General features: G+C 52.1%; 8 protein-coding genes across 8 annotated transcripts; 4 read left to right on the top strand and 4 right to left on the bottom strand.

Annotated features, from left to right (window-relative positions):
- Positions 1-1024: 1024 nt before the first annotated feature.
- On the bottom strand, positions 1025-1299 carry SNOG_12063 (hypothetical protein; the record flags this gene model as incomplete). Its single annotated transcript, XM_001802244.1, has 2 exons — positions 1025-1162; positions 1273-1299. 2 exons carry the CDS (start codon positions 1297-1299, stop codon positions 1025-1027), a joined length of 165 nt encoding a protein of 54 aa, XP_001802296.1.
- Positions 1300-3180: 1881 nt separating this feature from the next.
- On the top strand, positions 3181-3422 carry SNOG_12062 (hypothetical protein; the record flags this gene model as incomplete). The annotated part of the gene is made up of 2 exons (XM_001802243.1): positions 3181-3213; positions 3318-3422. The coding sequence occupies 2 exons, from the start codon at positions 3181-3183 to the stop codon at positions 3420-3422; spliced, it is 138 nt and encodes a 45-aa protein (XP_001802295.1).
- Positions 3423-3898: 476 nt separating this feature from the next.
- On the bottom strand, positions 3899-4204 carry SNOG_12061 (hypothetical protein; the record flags this gene model as incomplete). Its single annotated transcript, XM_001802242.1, has 1 exon — positions 3899-4204. One exon carries the CDS (start codon positions 4202-4204, stop codon positions 3899-3901), a length of 306 nt encoding a protein of 101 aa, XP_001802294.1.
- Positions 4205-5138: 934 nt separating this feature from the next.
- Positions 5139-6173, top strand: SNOG_12060 (hypothetical protein; the record flags this gene model as incomplete). The annotated part of the gene is made up of 2 exons (XM_001802241.1): positions 5139-5906; positions 6009-6173. The coding sequence occupies 2 exons, from the start codon at positions 5139-5141 to the stop codon at positions 6171-6173; spliced, it is 933 nt and encodes a 310-aa protein (XP_001802293.1).
- Positions 6174-9824: 3651 nt separating this feature from the next.
- On the top strand, positions 9825-10784 carry SNOG_12059 (hypothetical protein; the record flags this gene model as incomplete). Its single annotated transcript, XM_001802240.1, has 1 exon — positions 9825-10784. One exon carries the CDS (start codon positions 9825-9827, stop codon positions 10782-10784), a length of 960 nt encoding a protein of 319 aa, XP_001802292.1.
- Positions 10785-12654: 1870 nt separating this feature from the next.
- Positions 12655-12941, top strand: SNOG_12058 (hypothetical protein; the record flags this gene model as incomplete). The annotated part of the gene is made up of 2 exons (XM_001802239.1): positions 12655-12675; positions 12768-12941. The coding sequence occupies 2 exons, from the start codon at positions 12655-12657 to the stop codon at positions 12939-12941; spliced, it is 195 nt and encodes a 64-aa protein (XP_001802291.1).
- Positions 12942-13661: 720 nt separating this feature from the next.
- SNOG_12057 (hypothetical protein) lies at positions 13662-14709 on the bottom strand (the record flags this gene model as incomplete). Its single annotated transcript, XM_001802238.1, has 2 exons — positions 13662-13955; positions 14062-14709. The coding sequence occupies 2 exons, from the start codon at positions 14707-14709 to the stop codon at positions 13662-13664; spliced, it is 942 nt and encodes a 313-aa protein (XP_001802290.1).
- A 1030-nt stretch (positions 14710-15739) lies between these two features.
- SNOG_12056 (hypothetical protein) lies at positions 15740-21506 on the bottom strand (the record flags this gene model as incomplete). Its single annotated transcript, XM_001802237.1, has 5 exons — positions 15740-17023; positions 17071-20970; positions 21018-21095; positions 21226-21350; positions 21407-21506. 5 exons carry the CDS (start codon positions 21504-21506, stop codon positions 15740-15742), a joined length of 5487 nt encoding a protein of 1828 aa, XP_001802289.1.
- Positions 21507-21543: the final 37 nt, after the last annotated feature.

The following is a 21543-nucleotide window of genomic DNA, read 5'->3' as shown; positions in this document are numbered from 1 at the left end:
AGGTTTTGTGCGTATTACGCTGCTTCAGGCAATCGAGCACGATGTTTCGCTTTCCCTTGGGTGCTAACAGGTCTATAGAGTGATGCTGGATCAGATCTTTGTGTTCGTTCGGAGCTTTTGTGCTCAGCGTGAGGACTGCGGTCGCTGCAAGGGTCGCTTGGTATCCTATCCCGTTTTACAATCTTGCCCCGTCCAGTTCCATCCTGTTGCTCCTCGATGCAATCCAGGTGACCTTGTTTCACAAACTGTAGTGTTCCACTTCTTTACCCGTAAATACGTCTTATTATCCAAGATATCTATCCTATACATCTTGTAAGCCGGAAGTGTCTACCAGCGTAGGAATGTCCCCTCCTCAGGTTGTATGTCTTTCTGCTATATTTTTGCTGTGATTCACCATCTCGAGTCTTACCTTTTTGTACAGAGGGGCTACGAAGATTACAAGCCACTCCGTTGACCGCACGCGTTTCCATCAGATTCCGAACCCCTTCTAGATTCTGCGGCCACAGCGGCTCGCAAGACGTATGGTCTTGAATTGTGAAGTCGAAGATTATCGTGTGTCTCTTTCGCTCCCTCGTTGTAGGCCGGATTGTACTTCGGCGTTGGCGAATATGGGGTCGAGGTATGCCACCCGGACAGTTGAGTTCGGAATCAAAAAGTGAGCGCAGATTTGTTGGTAGCACCACATGGCCGTGACTTGATGCGGTCGGAGAGGATGATGTGGAGGATTCAGACGTAGGCCTCCTGCTTTTGATAAGTGGAGAGTGTGGTCGCGATGCAGTATACTGATGACATGTGAGTATATTGACTTGTAGGGACTGTGGATGTGGAAGAGGGGGTTTTTTTGACGGGAAGCGACCAGATTGCAACAAGTGGAGGCTTGTTTGAGGTCCTGAAGCTATACAGAATGTATTGTAGTTGCATTTGACATCTGGTGATGCTGTGTATAGCTTCAGACTACCATCTCAGCACGACTGTGTAGATGCCCTCTACAGTAGGCTCCTGAAGTAGATACAAGTCATCTTATCTACTGCTGGTATGTGTACTCATTGATTGTGCAACTCTTGTCGACACCAGCCCGGCTCAGAGACTGGACGATGGAGTACGGTGAAGCACACCTGCGGTCTTCACGCAACCTAGTCTTCATGCGATGAACATGGTATAGCTTGCATCGTGTAGCTTGCATCGAAGCTGTGTCAGTTCATTTCATGTGAAATGCTCGACCTATTGACACACAAACATCACCTGCACAAATCTGCCTTTCGTCGCACATACCTTCAAGGCCACCAACGTCCATGCCATGATCTACACCCCCTCATTTCAGTTCTACCGAACACTCAGACTGTATCCAGATACAGAATTGTTTCGCGATGTGATGAACCGAGCTCTCCGAGGGTTGACCGCATTGCGTGATGGTGGGGAAATTGTTTCGGTGCGATTGTGCCGCTTTGCGATGGTCCCGAAAGTTAAATCAGTTGGCTTTGGGTCGAGACGTCTAAACATGCTTGTCAGAAGAATTAGTCTGCCTTACATATAGAAGGGTGAGCTTGTGTGTTCCAGTCGTATGGTAGGCAGCGGATGGTCCGAAATTTAGTTTCGGGGGACCTGAGTGTAGGTGGTTCGACTTGCGTGAGATGAATGGACTACAAGACGGCGACTACAGACGTTGCACACTAGCGTGTGAGGGTGATGCTTGCGAAATTATTCATAATAATTTGAAGAGACACTTCAAGGGGGAAGTCTTATTGCAGGACGAAATGCATTGTGAAAACCATGTGAGCGCTTCTGGTGAGGTACAATCAGCGAAGACACCTCTAGACTGGACCAACAAAAACATCTCTCCGGCCCTACTAGCACACGGGTCCTAAACCTAGCCAAATGGAGTTGTCTCTACGATTTTATTTAGATTCATGGCTGCGTGCTCCAAGTCGCCGATGTTGGTGCTGAATATGGAACGTGGACTTAGCTGGGAACACACCTTCACTGCGGACAAGTGCTAGGTCATCCAGCCATCCCACGTCATGCATCTCGTCAGTTTACCAACAAGCACCCTGACGCCATCGGGATTCTACACTCATGGGGTCTGCGCGATGGTGTTCGCAGCGCGTTAGTTGTGGTCGCACGCCTAACCACGAGAGCGAGGCTGAGTCTCCCGCCCAACACTGCCACGTTTCAGATCAAATCCCCCTCCCGACATGACTACACATCGAGTTCCAGAAATAGCAGACGGCGGCGGGCCAACGTGCGGGAGGAGAATTTGGGCCCATCAAGATGCAGTAGTTGTGTGGTAGTTGGTTGCCTTTGCGCCTGGCAGTCTGTGCACTCTGGGGTTCAGATCTGCAGTATCCAACAGTTGCACATGAATCGTCTCAAGTGATACAAAGGTTCTGACTGGGCGATCTGAGATGCATGAGGTGATGAAGATGTCATTGAATGGCCCCTACGAGCTTGTCTGATCTTGCTGGACGGGTGCCGACTGCAGGTTGGCCTCGTCACTATCACCACATTGGTTGCTCGGTGCTGCGTCCCCACAACTTCTTGCAGGATGTTGCTGTAGTTTCTTGCTGTCCAGTCGCTCTGGATTGTTGGCATGGAGCAGAGCCTGCGAAGGAACCCTTCCTCAAGACGGACATCACCGCTGCACCGCGGGCGAACTCCACTGAAAGGAGCTAGCATACAGAAACCTGGTGGTGTCGAGCCAGCATACGCTCCTAGTGCATGAAAATGGGAGCCCATGCCAGTACTCATGAGGCCATGTGCACGTTTGTTTCAAGGGTTGATTGATCTCATACGTTCTTCGTCGAACTGAGTGAGCCTTGCGTCTTGTTGGGTCACCGATGGGATGGACCAGTCACAAGGGTGTGTGATTCGAGCAATGATTGCGTATGGACTGCTGTGAAGGGCTCGATTTCGTTGTGCAGTGCAAGCCTTTGGCGATCGACGACTGCGAGACTGGAAGGATGCGCCTTGTGCGCCTGCTGGCAGTCTGTTCATGAGTGAAATGTTTGCAATACCACTCCTTGCCTGCCATCCTACATGACTGAGATTCTATGGAATGCGTGTCTTGACCTGAAGCCGTTATCAAAATATGTTTGTGGGGGCAATCGCGACTTCCGTATGAGGTGGTCACGGTCTGTCCCATGGCTAGAGGCACGACAGCTTGTCCACAACAACAACACCAGCATGTCAACCTCAACCATGTACTACTGCATCTCGGTCACAACCCTCAAAATAGCCACAATTTCGGCGACCACGTTGTGACGTGCAGGCACTGCCATAAACACTTTCCTTCCTGAAACACATTGCTAATCTGCTTCCAGCGTCATCAGATTGTGCTCAAGCACGACGAAGACAAAGGCCCGGATCGCCATGCGACAATCCTTGGAAGACTCGCAAGAATGGGTTGCCAGGCCTCCACGGAGTAGTAGCTGTCGTTCTCCCTCCACTCTTGGCATCATTTAGCCCGTTACGCGCTCGAATGTCGGGAGCTTTCAAGGTTCAACGTCGCCGACCATGCTAGCTAAGTCGCGACATCGTTGGCTATGTTTCTCCCTGGTACATACGGTACCTAGCCACGTCTCGTGCAGAATCAAACGCACCGTGGTACGTGATAGGCCATGGTCGCAGACGCAATCAAAAGCATCGTCGCAAGTTCTTACTCTTGGACGCTACCGTCGCAGCACCACGAGAATGGCGAGTGCGGGTTTAGGTCGAGCGGGCGGATTTCGGGAAACAAGCGACGGCAGCTCGGTGGATGACCGAGCATTCGCATCTTTGGAACACCGCCTTGCGACAGTCCTGAGTCATCTAATTTACACTTCGAACGGGAGCGGTGGTCGCACGGGAAACTCGAGAACGCTCAGACGACTCAAAGTTAGACCCCACAAAAGCCGCGACCTAATTATATCACGCCTCTGGCAGCCTGGCCAATCGCATGGGAGTTTCCAAGCCAGGCGAATGTGGCCCATCCTGCGCGGCTACACTGTGCCGTGGGCTTGTCAGAACCGGCCATAGCGCCCAAATGCCCGCGGGCACGCACCGAGTCACCGACTGAGCCTTCCCCCATGCCATGCGGCGATCGACTGTCTATCATCTCCCACAGCCCTGGAAAGCTCACCTGGCCCTCGTGCGCTACCGCCTCTGATGTCGTCTTACCGCACGCGCAACGACTAGCTGGACCAGTGGCTGCCAACGGGCATGTAGCCATGGCGACACACAGGAGTTGGCTCTGGTGGCCAGCGTCTCATGCATCTATCGATCATAACAATTGATCGACTTAGTTGGCTCCAAAGCTATACTGCATCTGCAGCGGATGCGGCGCAAGAGCCACATCTAAAGCTCTCTCCATTTCTTCTTTCCAGAAGATGGGTTCTTGCCAACCCCTCCAGAGACCCACGCTAACACCAGCGCTGGTAACTCCACCATGGCGGTACCTTTGGTTGCAGGGATCAACTAGCCGGCCGCGAGGCGCACTCGAGTGCCCACCGCAATTGTGTAGTAATTATGCACCGTTGCTCGACTGGTAGTAGCAACAGGGAGCGGTATCGAATTGGGAATCCAGCGCGAGAAAGTTAACCCAATTTCGTTCACCCGCGATGATCTCGATTAGCTCTGATCCTTCACACTGGGCATAGCATTGCAGTGAATTGCTCATATCGAGTGTACATAAGCTTCTTGATTCTCTGCGCCTCAGATCGACCCGTAGGGAGGATTCTTACAGATAGCCGCATTGCTCTGGTATCTAAGTTGGTCACATAAGGCCTCCCCTCTTGACCCAATCCCGTCTCAGCCAGCGCGAGACATTTCAACACCGCCACTACCCGCCACGCTACTTCCTACGGGCCTGCAGTGCCTCAGCCTTATTTCTGCGGAGGGGCCTACAAAACGCTCCCGAACTAGGCCTGTACACCCCGGTTAGCAGCCTACCTTGTCACCCTGCACGCTGGGTCTGTGCCATAAGACTGGAATACCCTTACCACTCCCTGCTGGCACTTACGCTGAGCGCACTGACTTCCTTTTCGCGCACCATACAACACGTATATACTGCGACGTCCGACCACTCGTAGACGGATACACACCTGTCTCAACATCACTCAGCCGTCTTCCAAAATCTCGTCTAGGCCAGTTCTCACTCGACATACATGACCATGAGCTACTACTCTTCGGACTCGGAGCTGGCGCTGATGGCGCCAGTTGATGACAGCATGGAACACTTGTTCCCCGCCAGCTCATGTCAATCTCCTCCGAGCATCCTATACTCTCCACCTCTACACCACATGGCACAACCACCGCCGACTACCTTACCTAGCAACGGAGCCATCTTTGCATACCCACACGACTATCGACAAATCATGGACTCCCCATACCCATCGCACACTCCATGGTCCGGCCACTCTTCTCCCATGGCTCTTCCTCAGATCCCTGCATACTCGTACCCTACCTACACCACAAGTATGACCACAGCAACAACTCTCGCACCTGATTCTGGTTTCATGCCTCAATACTATGGTGGATCGCGGCCGTCGAGATCACACTCCGCTTCGTCCTCGATAGGCTTGGGCCTCTCATCCAACGCTCCTTCAGAAAGATCACCGCCCTCTCTGTCCCGCTCGCTGTCACCAACCTCACCCGACCTCCGAGCATATGGTTTTCCGAACAAGAATGGGACGTGGAGTTGCTCTTACCCTGGGTGCACTTCGAGAGCTGTCTTTACTCGCGGATGCGACTTGAGGAAGCACCACAAACGTCACACCAAGTCTTTCTTTTGCCGTCACGCTGATTGCCCACAAGCAACAGGTGGAGGCTTCTCCAGCAAGAAGGATCTCGCGCGACACGAGGCAAAACACAACCCTGGAGTGCTTTGCGACTGGGACGGCTGTGACAGGGTATTCAGCCGTGTAGACAACATGGTAAGTGATTGACTGCGCGACCGTGCAACCATGAGTCGACTAACGATTTACCTCAGAGAGACCATGTCAAACGCATTCATCTCAAATCGCCGCGGAAATCAGTGTGCTAGTAGCATGCATACCTTTCTACCGTCGCATCCTTCAGCGCAGCTCGAGTTCATCCGCGACCCAGCACTAGGCACGACCATTACCGTCTGCTTGGCTGACATTATCGACAAAGAAAAGATCCCCCGGGCATCCTATTCAAACGACTTTTACGCATTGTAGCTCGTCTACTACATTTCCACTTTCGTTCATGATACCCATGTTTGCATCATTCGACATTGATCGAAGGCTTAGCCCCAGGGCAAGCGCTGCTTCCTCTCTTTCCGCATTGTCATGGCGTTTTAATCCACCTTGAGTGGATATATTTGTACATCATAGAACATTATCGCGATCGAGACCATATTGGGATAGATGCATATGGCTGCTGCTGCTGCCTGACCTAGCTTGAATCAATAGCCGCTACGACCAAAGCGATTTACTCCTTTGCCATTCATCAGACCATTTCGCAACTATTGGATTGTTACTTTTGACTTGCCGGCATAAGCTCCGTCGTCACTTCTTCCTCAACGCGAAACCCGTACCAAACAATCCTTTGCTGATGCTGAGCGTTCTGGCTTTCGGGGTTCGGGTGGCAAGGAACGCTGCGAATGAATTGGCCTCTAGTCTGAGACTCCGGCTCCTTAGTGGGTGGCCTAATGTCGTCGACAAGGCTGACTTCTTGGACCCCAACCACTTAAAATGGTCGCAGCCCTCGTTACAGATTGGAAGGATTCCTTACGAATGAAAACCCGCGAATGAAACAAGCATCCTGACTGGCGTGTCACACTCTGTGCAGAGCGACGAGCGGCCCAAGGAATGGCATGTTCTGCGAAATCGAGGGGCATGCCGGCCCCGGCCCGCAAATCGTATGAGAACACACAGACACTTGCCGCTTACAGTATGTCAACGTTTTTCATAGCCAACTTGGTTAATGCTGAGACTCGAGATTTGTAACGGTTTTGATGATGCATGCGAAATGGTGGCTGTGGTGTTGGTCGCAACAACCTGGTTCGTTTCATCGCGCTGTTGCTGCAAGTCAGCATGCACACGTTGTATGGTCTCGGGACATTACTTCAGACGGGCGCGCATCGATCTCGGGGTGCCAACATCACGTGGATGTGCGACATATCCAACCGGCTTTAAGTTGCGAGCTTACATCAGACGTCAGATGAGATGCTTTTGGGTCCTATGCGTTGTCTATCTCGTCCAAGTGCCCCAGGTTGGGGCATATGACGTTGGCGGCAATATTAGAACTGAGACTAACCAATGTCCTGCACTCTCCACAGTAACAGATAGCCACCAACTTCGACCCCGTTCTTGACTGAGCGGGATATGACTGGGTCTCTGCCGCATAGCCAGGAGAATAAAAGCTTGACGAACGGCATTGCTGTCACGCCGCCACGCGCCGTTGACGCACCTTGCACGCGGTGTCAAGGTAACTTTGACATGTGTTGCCAGGGTTGATGGTTGCACACAGGGGCTACAGGGCCAGGACCTCAAACACGGCTGGAAAGTTGCTACGATTGTGGTCATTGTTGGGCCCGTTTGTCACCTGCAAGCATCGGCAGCAAGCAGCACAACAGACAGTCATGGCCATATTTCGACAGTCTCTAACCTGCATCCGAACAATTGACTGATCCCTGCACCATACCGGTCAAGAACACTAGCCTTAAAACTAATAGTCTAAGCAAATATGGAGATGTCGAGTCGGCTTGGCATGCATTAGTGTACCCAGTTGGGTCGATCCTTGGGTCACGCTATTGTAGTCGCTCGAACCCTCATCTCCTCACTGTGCGCTATACCCTGCACACCGACCTTCGCGCCCTTGTTTGGTCCCACCCGCTCTTCTCTACATTGTGTGCTAGGCGATGTTCCTCCGTCGCAAAAGCATGAATGCAGGATGATGGGATAATTTGCACCGACTTTGCGCCGATGGTTGAGCTATCCACAGAGTCATTGCAACTTTTGCTTCCGAATCCGATTCTTTCGCGATGAACTCACGATGGACCCGCTCCTGAGTTCTTGGCCCCGTGGACGGCGACATTGAATGTTGCGTCTCAGAGATGCATGATCCCAGGTGGCTGCCAGTGACGTACGCTACGGTCGCCGACCTTTCCAGTAACCTACTCCGACCGAACAACCGGGCGGCGAACGTTTGATTTTGACAGCTAGCTCTAGTAACAGCGCAAAAACACTCACACTACGGACGAGGACTGGACTCCACAACAATGATGCTTCCCGTGCTGCTGTCACTTGGATTGCTAGATTTGGCTGTAGTGTAGACTCTCAATTTCCACGAGTCAATTGCACAGCGGAACCCAACTGTCCGCTCCGCGATAGCGCGGTCCACTCCTTCATCTTCTTCCTCTAGGGAAAGCATCCGACCCGACGACACCTGGAACAAATTGTCGGGATAGGTATAATCTGCATACCTAGACCACAGCAGTCCATATGGCCGGGGTAGCGCATCCTGGCATACAATGGGCAGGCCGGGCGTAAAACGTGCACCCACCGGAAGAGTGATCCAGGGTCGCACAGTACCTGAGCGTCGACGCCCTTGTACCTTTTCGCACTCGCTTAGCTGGCTGCAGATATGCTTACCACATTTTACACACCGGGTGCATGCAGGTTGAGCCGGCTCCTCGACAAGAAGAGGAAGGTGCAAATTCAAATCATGTCAGCCACTGTGCATCAAAGCTCCAGCACATCTCCCGCACCGCGCATCGCGCGCACTGTGACATAAGACACAACAGACCTTTAACAGCCCAAGTTATCGCGGGCGCTTCATAACCATCCCTGAATGGCTTCCTCACGGACGCTTGCAGCCGGGCGTAAGTCTTAGTATCGTTTTCGGGCCGAATTCTGAAAACAGCGAAGCGATGCACCACCGCTTAGAAGCACAAGTTTATATTTAATCTCGAGACATGAGGTTGACTTAGGGTTGCTGCTGGCGTGTATTGCAGCTGAAGCACTGAAAGAATGCATTCCAGGTACAGCCAATAACTCCTTGCAATCTAATCAGCTGAATTCACCCTGCCGAAGTGGCTTGAATCCTGCGCAAACCTCAAGGCCACGTCATTGCTGACCGGAGAACTTCTTGAACGCGTACGCATGCGTGGTACGACTTTGCGTTTTCCTGGGGAATTGGTGAATCGGACTCTCAGTCGAGCAAATCTTCATCTCATGCGTGAACCAATATCTCTACATCGAGCTTGAGCCGATTTATTCTGCAGTATGCATCGCGACTACTTCGCCCAATATGCCTCTTTCCTTAGTCTTACCCTATCACATTTCGCTGATGCGAAACCACTGGAGGTCCATCATGCAAACCACGTCTTCAATGCAATACATTCATCAATGCGGCAATGGGGCGGATCATTGAATCATAACGGCATGTCGTTTTTCTTAGCCACAGTGCCAGCCAATACTCAGCTCTATCATGGAACATGGGAACCAGAGGCCATACAAGGAATGGAGTGGCTTGCATTCGAACCCGAGCATGCGCGCATATTTGCTCAACCATGGATGAGACCTCCTCCGCCAGATGATGATTATCGAACTCGCCATCGCGAAAGGCAATCATGTGAATGGCCACACGTACGTGGTGACCGGATGACTGGTCGGTTTGACATGAGGACAAGCCATGAACGACAGCAGGTTCTTACATCAGGCGATTCAAAGCCAAACCCAAATGCAGGCTATCTGCACACCTACACGCCCAAACATGATCTCCGTCTCCTTTACGTTGATGGTCTCTCCGCGGCGAAAACATCCAACGGAACGCTAGACACGCAGGACATGCTTCTTCTCAACTTAACGTCAAGTCCTGGTCACATGAAGGGCGAGCTTGCACGTGCGTATGGCATGTGCAATCTCACAACGTCCATCTGGGACGGCAAGATTGATGGCATATTACGTATGGAAGGCGGCTTCGAGATCATACTTTGCGAATTCGAGAAGCATCTCAAATTGGCAGATGTGATGGCCGTCACATCGCACCGCGGCCAACAGGGCTTCCTCGGCGGATGGTCCTACCTCGAAGCTATCACGAGCCGGTACCATGGTATCGGAGGAGATAGGGTCACGTTGAACTACGATAGCTTCATCAGTGTGTTCGCGTATCCGGACATTGATGATCTCTTCGATAATGACGTGCATTCCGACTACGACATGCCGCGTCTACAGAATGTTGAGGTATCAGATCTCCTGCGTGTCAGAAGTGATCTCACAAGCATGATCTTACGAGATGATGACCGGATAACACGTAACTGGCAAGCCGTTGCAGATATGGTGGTGGCGCGCTACAGCAAGCCACTGCATTACCTCCACACTGACAAGCAGATTCGGCTTGACGAGAAAGCATTGGCAGAGTTTCTAGAGCTTTTGATGTCGCCATTTATTGACTACACGGAGAGGAACTCGACATCAGAAGTGAGACGCTGCGTTGCACAAGTTATTCTAGTGCAGACTGCAACTAGTCTTGCACACAGAACGATCCATGAGATTACAGATCACATATGCAGCACTCTCTTCGAGGCTCTATCAGCTGTCTGTTCTGACCAAGAAGGTACTTCGAATACATCTCACGATCCAGCTCATGCCATCGAAATTATCGACAATCTCTACGACTATCTACAATGGACCACTTGGAAAGATTGCGGCACATGTCCAGACGAGCAGATCTGCTACATCCCCATATGGCCCATGGGCACTCACGAGGATCACGCGCAACCACGTTGCCGCACCGAGGACGAGGCGCAGGATCGATGGGGTTATTGGGGTCCTATACCATAATCTTCATGTGAAGCTTCATGTGAAGAACGTGAAGGCACGCCGCACAGCACACACCATGTGATCGTGGCTACAATAGAGTTCGCATCGAACACCGCAAGCGCCGTGGCTTCCCATAGCCTGATGCACTCAACCGCGCGACTCTTTCCCTCCCCATACCGCATGCGACGCGGAGCTCGTTGTCAGATCTCGTCGTCGCACGCACAACCCTCAGCTCGGAGTCCATGCCGTCAGCGGCGATCAACGCCGTGCCCTTACATTAGCCCTGACAAAAGTTCCTACGCTCGCGCACACCGAATCTAACGCCCAGGGCATGCAAAAATGTCGATCCACGGCCACAGCGAAGGTTTGTGGCGAGTGTAGATCGTTGATGGCGCTGGCGGCGGATCGAGCTGTGTCAGAACCACTAAGGCGGTGTCTGTCGCTGCGCGCGTTGAGACGGGGTTTGAGTTTCGCGTCCGTGCGGGCTCATCTTCTCAATTGGTGGTCTGTACACGGATGGTTGCTATGCGGCCGCTGCACGCAATGGGTCGATCGGCGTTGAGGGAAGTGGAGGGACGGGTGACTGGAATGAGTAGGGATTTACATGTGGGACGAACAAGGACACAAGAACTAGAACCTTTGTCTGTGCGAGTGACATTTGCTCGAGTATAGTTCCCGTTGCCATCCATAATCGGAGTTTGCTAAAGGTGTACAACTCCGACCGACTACTGACTCCGACGCCATTCATTCATTCTGGCACTTGTTCCTGTCAGCCCTAACTAACACCGCACAGCTGACATTCCTGCACTGCACAGTACCTCACCGCACATAACATGACATAACCACGACCCAAGCCCAAAAAAACAGGCTCGCCCTCAGCCCCAACCCCCATCTTCGGAAGAAATTCCTAGCGCGAATCCTTTCATGCTATTAATAAGCCGGGAAAAGCAAGTGCAAGGTTAAGCGAAATCAGCCTCGCCAGCAACACCTGCAGGAACTGGCAACATGCGTGCCCGTTCAAGGGAAATAAATCTTTGCTATACCATCCATATGAAACATAAACATGTGATGAGTAATGAAATGATGATTTCACTTCCGCTCTCCCAAAGTTAAATCACGCTAGTAAAACTTTCCAAAAGCGGGCAAGCCATGCGCAAGACCAGGCATCCTAGCAAAACTGCCCCCCCCCCCCCCGGCGATTCTGCCGTTTGCCCAAAGTCCGGCACTGATGCCGTGGAGCGGCACGTCGCCGTTGCTTCATGAGAGGGAAGTCGGCGATGTGGGAAAAGAAGGTTGGTGTTCGGCATAGAGCAATCGGCCCGTTCGCGCGCTTGTAGCCGATGAAATGGAATGACTCGTGATAGGTGCTGTACTGGGAGGGACCTGAGTTAGTTCAGGGGTGGGGAGGGGTTACGAGAGTGGGTTAGCGTGGTGGAGGGAGTGGGGATGATATCTGATGACGGGATGGGAAGATTTGGTGATGGGATGGTTGGGGAAAGGACGGTGGGGAAGGTGTGGTTGAGAGTTGGGCTTGTTACACCCTTGGAGCGCGTATGAGCGGATAAGACTGCAGGTTGAATGCGAGGGAACTGAGAAGCTGCAGCTTAAAGTAATTCCATATACGTTATTTTTGTTGTCATCGGTTGTACTCCCTCATTATGTTCGATCGCAGGCGCCAGGAAAGCTTCGAGATTTACACAGCTGCAGCACTGGCGAAATGGATTTATACGCATTGAAAAGCGGGTGAGAAGATTATCTGAAGGTAATCTGGCAAATGAACTATTGATCTTGCCGAAAAGATTCTTACTTATTGCAAGAGCGTTCATTCGATAAATTCGATGGTCTCGACGACGATATTCAAAGACTTCTCGTTCATCTAGTGGTCTTCAGCATGGACAAAGCAGATGTAGCGGTAAGGCATAGAAGTTGTTGTCATTAAATCTGATACTATCGTAAGTCATTCCATGGACATGAACATAATATGAGGCTTGCCAATAACCAAAGGCGAAGCCGTCATTCCCCGTCTCGTCGTCATCAACCTTCATCCGAAAGCCAGCAATCCTATCAAGCTTGAAAGATACACAAGAACATAATGCGGGGCTTGCCGATAACCAAAGGCAAAGCCACCACCCCATCGCCGGCCCTTATCCAGAGGCCGACTCGCCACCCGTCACATAAAAGGAACCGGGTGTCCCAAACCCTCCAACCTTCCCCCAATCCACCACTCCACCAGCCATAGAATAATGTATCTCCAACCCCAACCCCTCACCCCGATGTACGCTCCACTCTCCCTCTGGAAGCGCTCGTTGTCTTCCCTCAGTTCCCTCCTCCAAGCCCAACAATTCCACAAAACAACCACATCCGCAATGACAAACACCCCAATGTAGCCCACCGCATACCACGTGCAGACGACGAGGAAGCACGCATAGGTCACTTTTAGTTATAAAGGCTCGTCGCCGAGAAGCCAATTGTCGTTTTCATCATTCTTGACGAAGATGCGCCTTCGATCTTCCGTGCTGCGTCGTCGCCGCGCTTCTTGGCTTGCACGCACGTGATTGAGGAAGCGGTCTGCGTGTGAATCAGAGCCGCGGGTGCTGCTGTTAACTAACGTACTCGAGCCTATACTCGATATTGTTTCTATGGAAGGGCGTTGGCTTGACGTGGTGCTGTGCGAGCGGGATGGTAGGCCCTCACTACTTGTCGAGTCCGTGGAGAGGCGATGGCTGGTCGAGTTGCTGCGAGAGCGGATTGGAAGGGGATGTCCTAGGCCCAACATGCGAGGGCCTTGGGCTAGCTCCTCTTCGAGTTCGCGTGCATCATGGCGGTACTGGTCGATGGGGACGGCGAAGATCAGGCTGGCGTTGGGGTCGAGAGAAGGTGAATGCTCGCGGGAGTGCTCTAAGTAGCTGGGATATGGGTGTTGGCTTGTGCTGCGGCCGCGCTCTGGCTGAGTGGTGAAGTATGATGTGGTGCTGAAGTCGACGGGAGAGCCAGGATGTGCTTCGGAGCTTGTCGCATCGAGAGAGATACGGGCGATGTCTTCTTCAAGGCCGGCGGATGCAAAACGACGGTCGGAGCTAGCTGAGTTGTGCTTGGGCGATGTCGCAGCCTTGGATTCAGAGGTTTCAACACGCTGCCTCTTGTTGTAAGGCTCATCAGGTGTTGGTGTGGGCGAGCCGGAGTCGGAAAGTGCTATTGATGTCCTTGGACTGACTGGAGGGCTGTGTGCGCGTTTCCGTCGGGATGGGGCCCAGAAGTTGAAAGTGTCGTCAAAAATCGAGTTTCGACGTTTGCGCACCCTAGCTGACCATGATAGTTGACGTCTTGGAATGTTTGGGTTCTCCACCGACTCTACTACAAGTGGCGCCAAATCCAGCTTCGCAGGTCGCGGCTTAGGTGCGGCTTTGGGGAACATAGGCAGCCGCGGCGCCGTCATTGTGATTGCCGGCATATTGTCCACACCTCGATACCGCGCAGGCTGTGGCTTGTTGTATCTGGGCGTAGTAGGTCTTTCTGGTACGATGTCCTGGAGATGATCGGATTTCGTGGTGTCAAATAAACTTAAGGGCTTTGTGACAGGTACGGATGTATTCTGCTTCAGTGAATCTTGCGTATTTTGTGAAGATGGAGCGAGTGTTGCCTCTTTGCCTGAAGAGGGTCCAGGCTTCCTATTGTCGTAGTGCAAGTCATCTCGTGCAACAAGGTGGTCTGCTGGACGCGGGGTGTGTGGGCAGGCAGCAGTTTGGCGGGGAACGTCAGTAGCTGGCAGTCCTTTGACACCGCCTGAGGATCGTGGGGTTTGTGTGCGGATGTTGTTTGGCGGAGGCGGTGGGGGCGTGGCTTGGTCATATGGTGTTGAGTTGTCAATCGGCCTCGTGACGTGGGCAGAGACGTCTCGTGCGCACTTAGCACAATCGGGCGAATTTCTTGAAACAGACCGCCTCATAGTATCATAAAGTCAGTATGCGCCGGTGAAATTTGTCGGTGTAGAATTTGAGATTCTAGCCAGTGGCTTGTGACTTCGACGATGTAGCGGTGTGGAAGTCGCCAAGTCAGACGGTGAAGTGTAGTGTATGTCCACGAAGCGCAACATCATTATTAGACATACGTTAATGGGTACAGATATACACCATTTACAATCCTCCAGATTTCCCGACGCCTCGCCTAAAATAATTGGTCTTGACGTCAAAGGGCATCCCGACAGCTGCACCTCGTCCGGTCCGCGTTGCGCAACCCGAGAATGGCAAGATTGAATGGAACATGTTGCAGTGCATGATCTTCGGGGCATCTTAAAGGAGGTCGTGTATTCGCAGGACATCTTTCCGTCGTGTGGATTCATAATGTAACTTTCAACTGGCGGAACGCGGCGAAACTGGCGCAACTTCACGTGACTCAAGCCTCGATGGATCGCAGTACATCGAGAAATTCTCGCGAACCCTTCATATTTTCCATGTGATTGCATGGCGATTCGAGTGTTCGTGTGGAATAGACGATGCGTGCACGACCAACGGAAGGTCGCGAACTGCTAAGTGGGAACCAGATGTACCGATGCACAAAAGAGCGTGACGAGCCGTTCAGCCAATGACTTCTTCATCAGTGTTGTTCGTATTCTCGTAATTGGTGCGGGGCCGGTGACGACTTCGTTTGATGCTCAGTACCATGGAATGGGTAGGCACTAGAGCAGAGTCGATTGATCTCGCCCACAAGATGCGCTAGAAACACCGAACAGCTGATACGAGCTTATTGACGCCGAGAAGATGCAAATGTCGGATTCACATGTTGAATAGTGGCGACATCTGTGAGGTTAGAGTCGTGACACGGGCGTTGCAAGAGACCCTTCTTAATGGCTTGCGTTAGATGAGCGTCATAACGCGCTCTTCGGTGTTGGGAGGCGGTGTAAGTAGATGCGATTGTCATAGCGTTAGCAGGACACCACGTGCCTGAAAGGTGAACTTCATAATATTCGTGTGCTGCGACTATGACCCAGCATCTCGAACCACACTATCCCAAACCCCGTCCCAGTCCGCTTCCCCGCCACCATACCTTGCTTCAAATGCACTCATTGCCAGATTGCCCAAAAACGGCCTCACTACTCTGTTCACTAACTCGCTTCTGGCCATATCTAGCACTGCAGCATCTTCTTCCTTTTCCAGTGCCTCTATTAACGGATCCAAGAAGAGCGCACGTTTCGGCTCATTGGATTCGACATGTGGCGGAATAGAAGTAGACCCAGACGTAGATTGTGATAAAACCTCATTGACTTCATCGGTCAAGGCGAGCATGGTGGGTGGTGTGGCAGGTTTGTAGACTGCGTCAATGGTGTCGCATATGAAGAGCCATTCGGACAGTTGGAAATCATCGGGATCGAGGACCACAAGTTCATCGAGGAGTTTACAGGCTTGTATGATGCCAGCGTTGTTATAGTGAACTTTGTTGTTGGCGTCTGGCAGCAACGAAGAAAGTGAAGCTGTAAGTTCGCCGTTGATAATGGGCCAGAGAGATGCGAGATGCACATGTGATGTCCTGAGGATAATGGCACGCAGTAGAACCAGCACATCTGCGCGTGTGGCTGATGAGGGCGATGTTGCATGTGTGGCTGTGAGAAGCTCAACGACTTTTTCGAGAATCTGAGGAATGTTTGGAGTAAATGCGTCTTCTGGGCTTGCAAGAACCAGGAGTGCAATACGTCGCAGGTTCAATTGAGTTTTGCGGTCTGCTTCCTGACGCGCTGACGCCGCACCGACACCGAACATGATACCTGCAGTCGTAGGCGCAGATATCCTGCCCAGCAACTCTGGTACACGCTCTTTGTCAGACTGTGTCCACTGTGCCAGAACGGGAAGCCATGACTCTCGCAGGATTGGCAGCGGCGCGTTGAAGAATCTGGGGTCGTTGAATGCGTCGAAAATGTCCTTCTTGAGTAACTTGTTCCCTTGCGATACCTTTGTAAGACTCTGCAGAAGGTCTAAGTGGCCCTTAGATACATGCTCGGGGAAGTTTTTGGCTCGGAAGCTAGGACCGATTATGGATGTGGACATATCTGATACAACCTTGGTAACGCGATCGTTCTCAACAAGGATCAGAGGGAGCTTGGGAACGATGGACGTGAGAATTGAGACAACGTCTGATGCTCGTTGCTGAGCACGAACACCGTTGGTGATTGCAGAAGACTTTTCTTCTACCAGATCATGGTCTGTGTTCTGCACGTAGCCCATAGAACGTGTTGTGAAGATCGCTGTCAACACTCTCGTGAAGAGATCCTATACAAAGGTCAATTTGTTGCCATCTGATATGGTTAGAGACTTACCGATAACTCCCTCCTCAGTTTCCTTTGCTCTCCGAAATTCGTGTTGTCGACCTTCTGCCCGATGACTGCAGTGAATTCAAGCAGCATCGGTAATATTTGTCTGTGCGGCAAGGGGTTTGCGAGAACGTCGCGAAGAAACAACGTGCAGTCCTGCCAAATCTCATCCATGGCATCGTCCTCTAAAGACTTGGTGTATTCGACCAGAAACACGACCAGCTCGGAATCGGATAGGTTTGAGGTTAGCGTCGACGTTCGATTCGCATCTAACGCTGTAGGATCCGTGCGGCTATAAACCGCATTGAAGATGGCGGGTATGGTGTGCTTGGGTTTGGATCCATTAAGGACATTGAGGAGACCCATCACTGCTGCTCCTTGATCATCATCCGTCGTGGAACCGGCCCAGATGACTGCCAAAGTTTCTAAACATTCGAGCGCTTCAGCGGCAAATAAATGTTCCAAGATGCGACGGGCCCGGTTGCGCATGCGAAGCGAGGTGAAGCCAAAGGAGGCTGCCGACGAGACATCTTGCTGGATGTGCTTGTCTCCATAACCACCCCATGACCATATTGCGAAGCATATCCGAACGGTATCTTGAAAACAAAGAAGAACAGTAAGTCTGCTGTTGGCCGTTGGGATTCGTGTTTGTGCCTGCTCCGAGGTAAAGACCCCGGAGACCACATTGCTGAAGAATCCCTGCGGCTGTTCTGGTGACTTGTTAGCGGAGACCTTGGTCTCCTGAGTTGTCAGCTGATCATGCGCTTTAGCCAAAATCTGCTCCAGGCCGTTGATGAGTGAAATCATTGTAGACTCTGGGGACGCTTCTTGTGCCCCATTGCGTGAAACGAACGTAGTCTTCAGTTGTTCGAAGCACATGTTGATCTCCTTACAGAAGCAATCCACCAGAGGCAGTAGGTTTTGAAATATTGTATCGGCAAACAGCGGCAGCACCTCGATGAGAAATTGTACCCAATCATCCAACACCAAGCGGCTCGTGGGTGAAGAGAACCCTCCTTTTAGACAGTCGACTAGTTGAGGAGGCGGAGCGATGGGCGCAGGCTGATGATCTTCCGAGTCTCTGCTCAGCGCTAGAGACAGCCGCGATCGATGTGACGGCTGTGGCGGTACTTTCAACTCCGTCGACTGCTCCGGTGGTGGGCGAGTGAGACGCAGCTTGAGCGCAGACAGTGTTGTTTTCAGTAAGAGACTTTGTAAGGGAGGTTCGGCAGTTCTTAGTCGTGCCATCAGGTATACCTCAAGCTCAAGCTCCCGTAAAGGCGCAGCGAAAGGGCTCTGATATATCTGCAATATGACGGATACTGAAAGTCGATGTAATTCGGGTATGTGAGAATCATCAACAGAATTATTGCCACCACTAGAGTATGCCATAGTCTGGAGACACAAGCGCACTATCCACTCTTGGAGCGACATACGGGACGACGAGTCGTCAGTCCATGCTGCCGGCGACTCGGCTACTGTCACCCATGTGAAGTGAGATGGCCTTTTCAAGATGTTGTGGATGTGCCGGAGATAATATAGGCAAACCTTGCTGTCATCCCCTTTTGGTTGACTGCGTGTTCTGGCCGGGACATTGTTGGGAGCCAGGCCTTCAGTCGTCGCCATCGATTGTAACGACTGTATATGGAGGATCAGGATATCGAAGACTCGTATTAGACTTGGTAGATCCTGTAGCCAAGCCCTCATGAATACCGATGACTCGGTGCCCTCTTCTTCTAGGCTGTCCAAAAGGAGAAGAAGCGGCCTTGTCAGAATAGCATGGTAATCTCCAGATGCAATGGCTGTAGCTACAACATTCTGACCACTTGGTCGACGAGCTATGCTGCCACGTTTCTCTGTTTGTACGTTGAATTCGTACAAGATGTGTGTCCAAAGTGTGGCAAAGTGCCGACTACAATCGTTGACTCGAGGGCTGGAAGACCTTTGCGAGAGCTGCGCTTCGATAGTAGATGCTAGGCAGGCTTCCACCATGCGGCTAGCTGGCGAGATTGTGTGCAGTTGAAGTAAGCATCGTGTGGCTTCAACATGGTACTTGGGCCTTGTTGGAGACAAATACTGCCAAAGTCCGGTAACAAGAGGATAAACGACTTCCGAGGTCTGAGGAGCGGGAATGTACGGTATCGAAGACTGCGATGTCTGTAGGGCAGTGAGCACGGTAGTAAGTGCACTAAGATGGCAGAACGTCAGTCCCAGTCCTTCTTCAGCCTGCCACGCTAGAATGCCTTGGAACACATCAACAAGATGATGCTCGTCTAAAGCTCTCAGATACTGCGCCTTGGAGATGACAATGGCGAGCACCTTTGCAGAGACCTCTAGCGAAGAGGCTGGAGGCTGAGACTGGGCGCACAGTACAAACATGCGTGTAGCCTCCCGCAGGATATGCTGGCCCAGTTCGATCGCTGTAAAAGGCGGATCAGTCGCGTCGAGGCTGCCCTGTGATTCTTCGTAGAAATTCCTGAGGTGTTGAAATACCTTGGCTCTAGGTACAGCAGTCGTCTGTGTCAGTTGCTGATCAGTGGCATGATCGCTCCGCAATGTTCGATTTGGAACAATGTGCACAAGTGACTCTGCGATCTCGTATGCAATCTCGACGACTTCCAGGGCGGGTGAGGGTTTGCTAGTATCCCCGCATGCTTCGTTAAGTGAGGCAAGCGTTGACAATATCATCAGAGGCATGTGATGAAGGAGCATGTCCTCTTCTTTGAGGTTGAACCGTGCCATGACGAATCTGGCCAACCTTGCCCGGCTAAGCGCCTCTTCACGGCTCGTGTTCTTCGTGTCCAGGGCCGAAGTGACCATGTAGATCAACTTACCCCAAATCAGACCGCTATCAACGCCATCGAAGAACGCACTAGCGCTTCTCACAACCTCATCAGCTTGCTCTTTTGATGCACTTTCACAGTATGACTGCACGCTTTGCAGCGCCGGCAAGAAGATATCTGGCACGATAAGGCCGCCCACTTCCCAGCGATCCATGAGAGAAAGGCATACACGGAAAGGTCGTGCTCGTTCCGCAGGAGATTTGCTTGGGCGCTTGATCATCTTCAAAACGCTGCTAGTCAGCGCCTCAAGGCCATAGCGCGAGAAGAAGGCCGCGTGTTGTGCTGCAGGATCCGGTGCATCATGGTGCTTATCTTGAGTGGGTGTGGTAACATATTCACTTCCTTCAGATACTGTTGGCTCTGGGCCAAGGAACCATGCCCACAGCCTGCGATTGAGGCTCATGTCCCTTCTTGACACAACACCAGCAGCGGCCGTCACCAACCTCTCAAGATCTCCTTTTCCTACACGCTCTTGCAAGACCGGGGAGTCAAGAGGGAGATGACTGACCAGCAGGTCGAGAAAGCCACGCTGTATGAGGAGTTGTGGATCTGAAAGACCAGATTCGAAACACCGGATCAAGAGGCCTGGTTCTGGAGAGATGGCAGCTTCTGCTTCCGCGGACAGACTACCCGAAGGCGTGGACGGCTCGGACTGGTTCGAAGAGCGGCGTGCAGGAATGCCAAACTTGGGCAAACGCCGAATAAGGAAGGCAAGCGCTCCTTGTCTCCGTGAAGCATTGGTGATGGCTGCTAGGAAGAAGCATTGCCAAAAGTGCGACGAGCCGCTGCCTTTGACTTCTTCTGCAGGGCCTTCAATTGCTGTGCGCAGCTTGTCCAGTGCAGAGAACATGCGCTCAAAATCCTCGCTCGTCTCATCCTCCAAGCCCGGCAATAGGGACAGGATTATAGCCTTCAGTGCGGGTCGAAGTGCTGGAGCATCTAGCTTCAGGATGTGGGTTTCGAACACCGACAGAAATAGCGGTCGAACGGAGAGCGAGGCGAAGGATGGCACAGAGGCGAGGCCTGGGAAGTAGATGCTGAGGTCGCGAGCGAGGGCATCTTTCTGGACCAGTCAACATGTGGGAGCTACGTGGTGGGACAAGGGCATACTCCAATGGTCGCGAATATGTAGGCATACACATCGAGAGCTTTTTGGTGGACGCCCGAAGGCAACGCTGGATTCAAGCACTGCGCTAATCGCAATGCGACTGTTTCGCTATGTGGGATCACTGGGATTTCGGCGGGATGCGCTTGGAGGGCCTGGTAGAGAACATGATGAGCAGCGGAATAGAGAGGGATTATCACATGATCTCCTGACCTTCAACAGCCTTCCCAGGAACGATATGTAGTCGGCCCACTCCTGCTGGGCAGTGTCCCAGAGGGCAAGCGCGCGCTCGACACCAGCAGCATAGCGCCGGAAGTTTTTGTCTTTTTTGTAGAGGGCTATTGGGCTTGATCAGCTACGATTGTCCCTTTCATATGGTCTATAGTGAGCTTACGTTCCTCAGCAGCATTGCGTGAAGCTCGCGGTGCTGGACTCGAGCGACCAGATGCTGGCGGAGAGAAGAGCTGCAGGTTAGCAGTGGGATCAGCCGACATGCTGTATTTTGCAGGCTATGAAATGTCCGAATATGGG

This window comes from Parastagonospora nodorum, assembly GCF_000146915.1.
Source record: "Parastagonospora nodorum SN15 chromosome Unknown scaffold_21, whole genome shotgun sequence".
NCBI lineage: Eukaryota > Fungi > Ascomycota > Dothideomycetes > Pleosporales > Phaeosphaeriaceae > Parastagonospora > Parastagonospora nodorum.
This window is presented reverse-complemented; position numbering and strand designations above follow the sequence as displayed.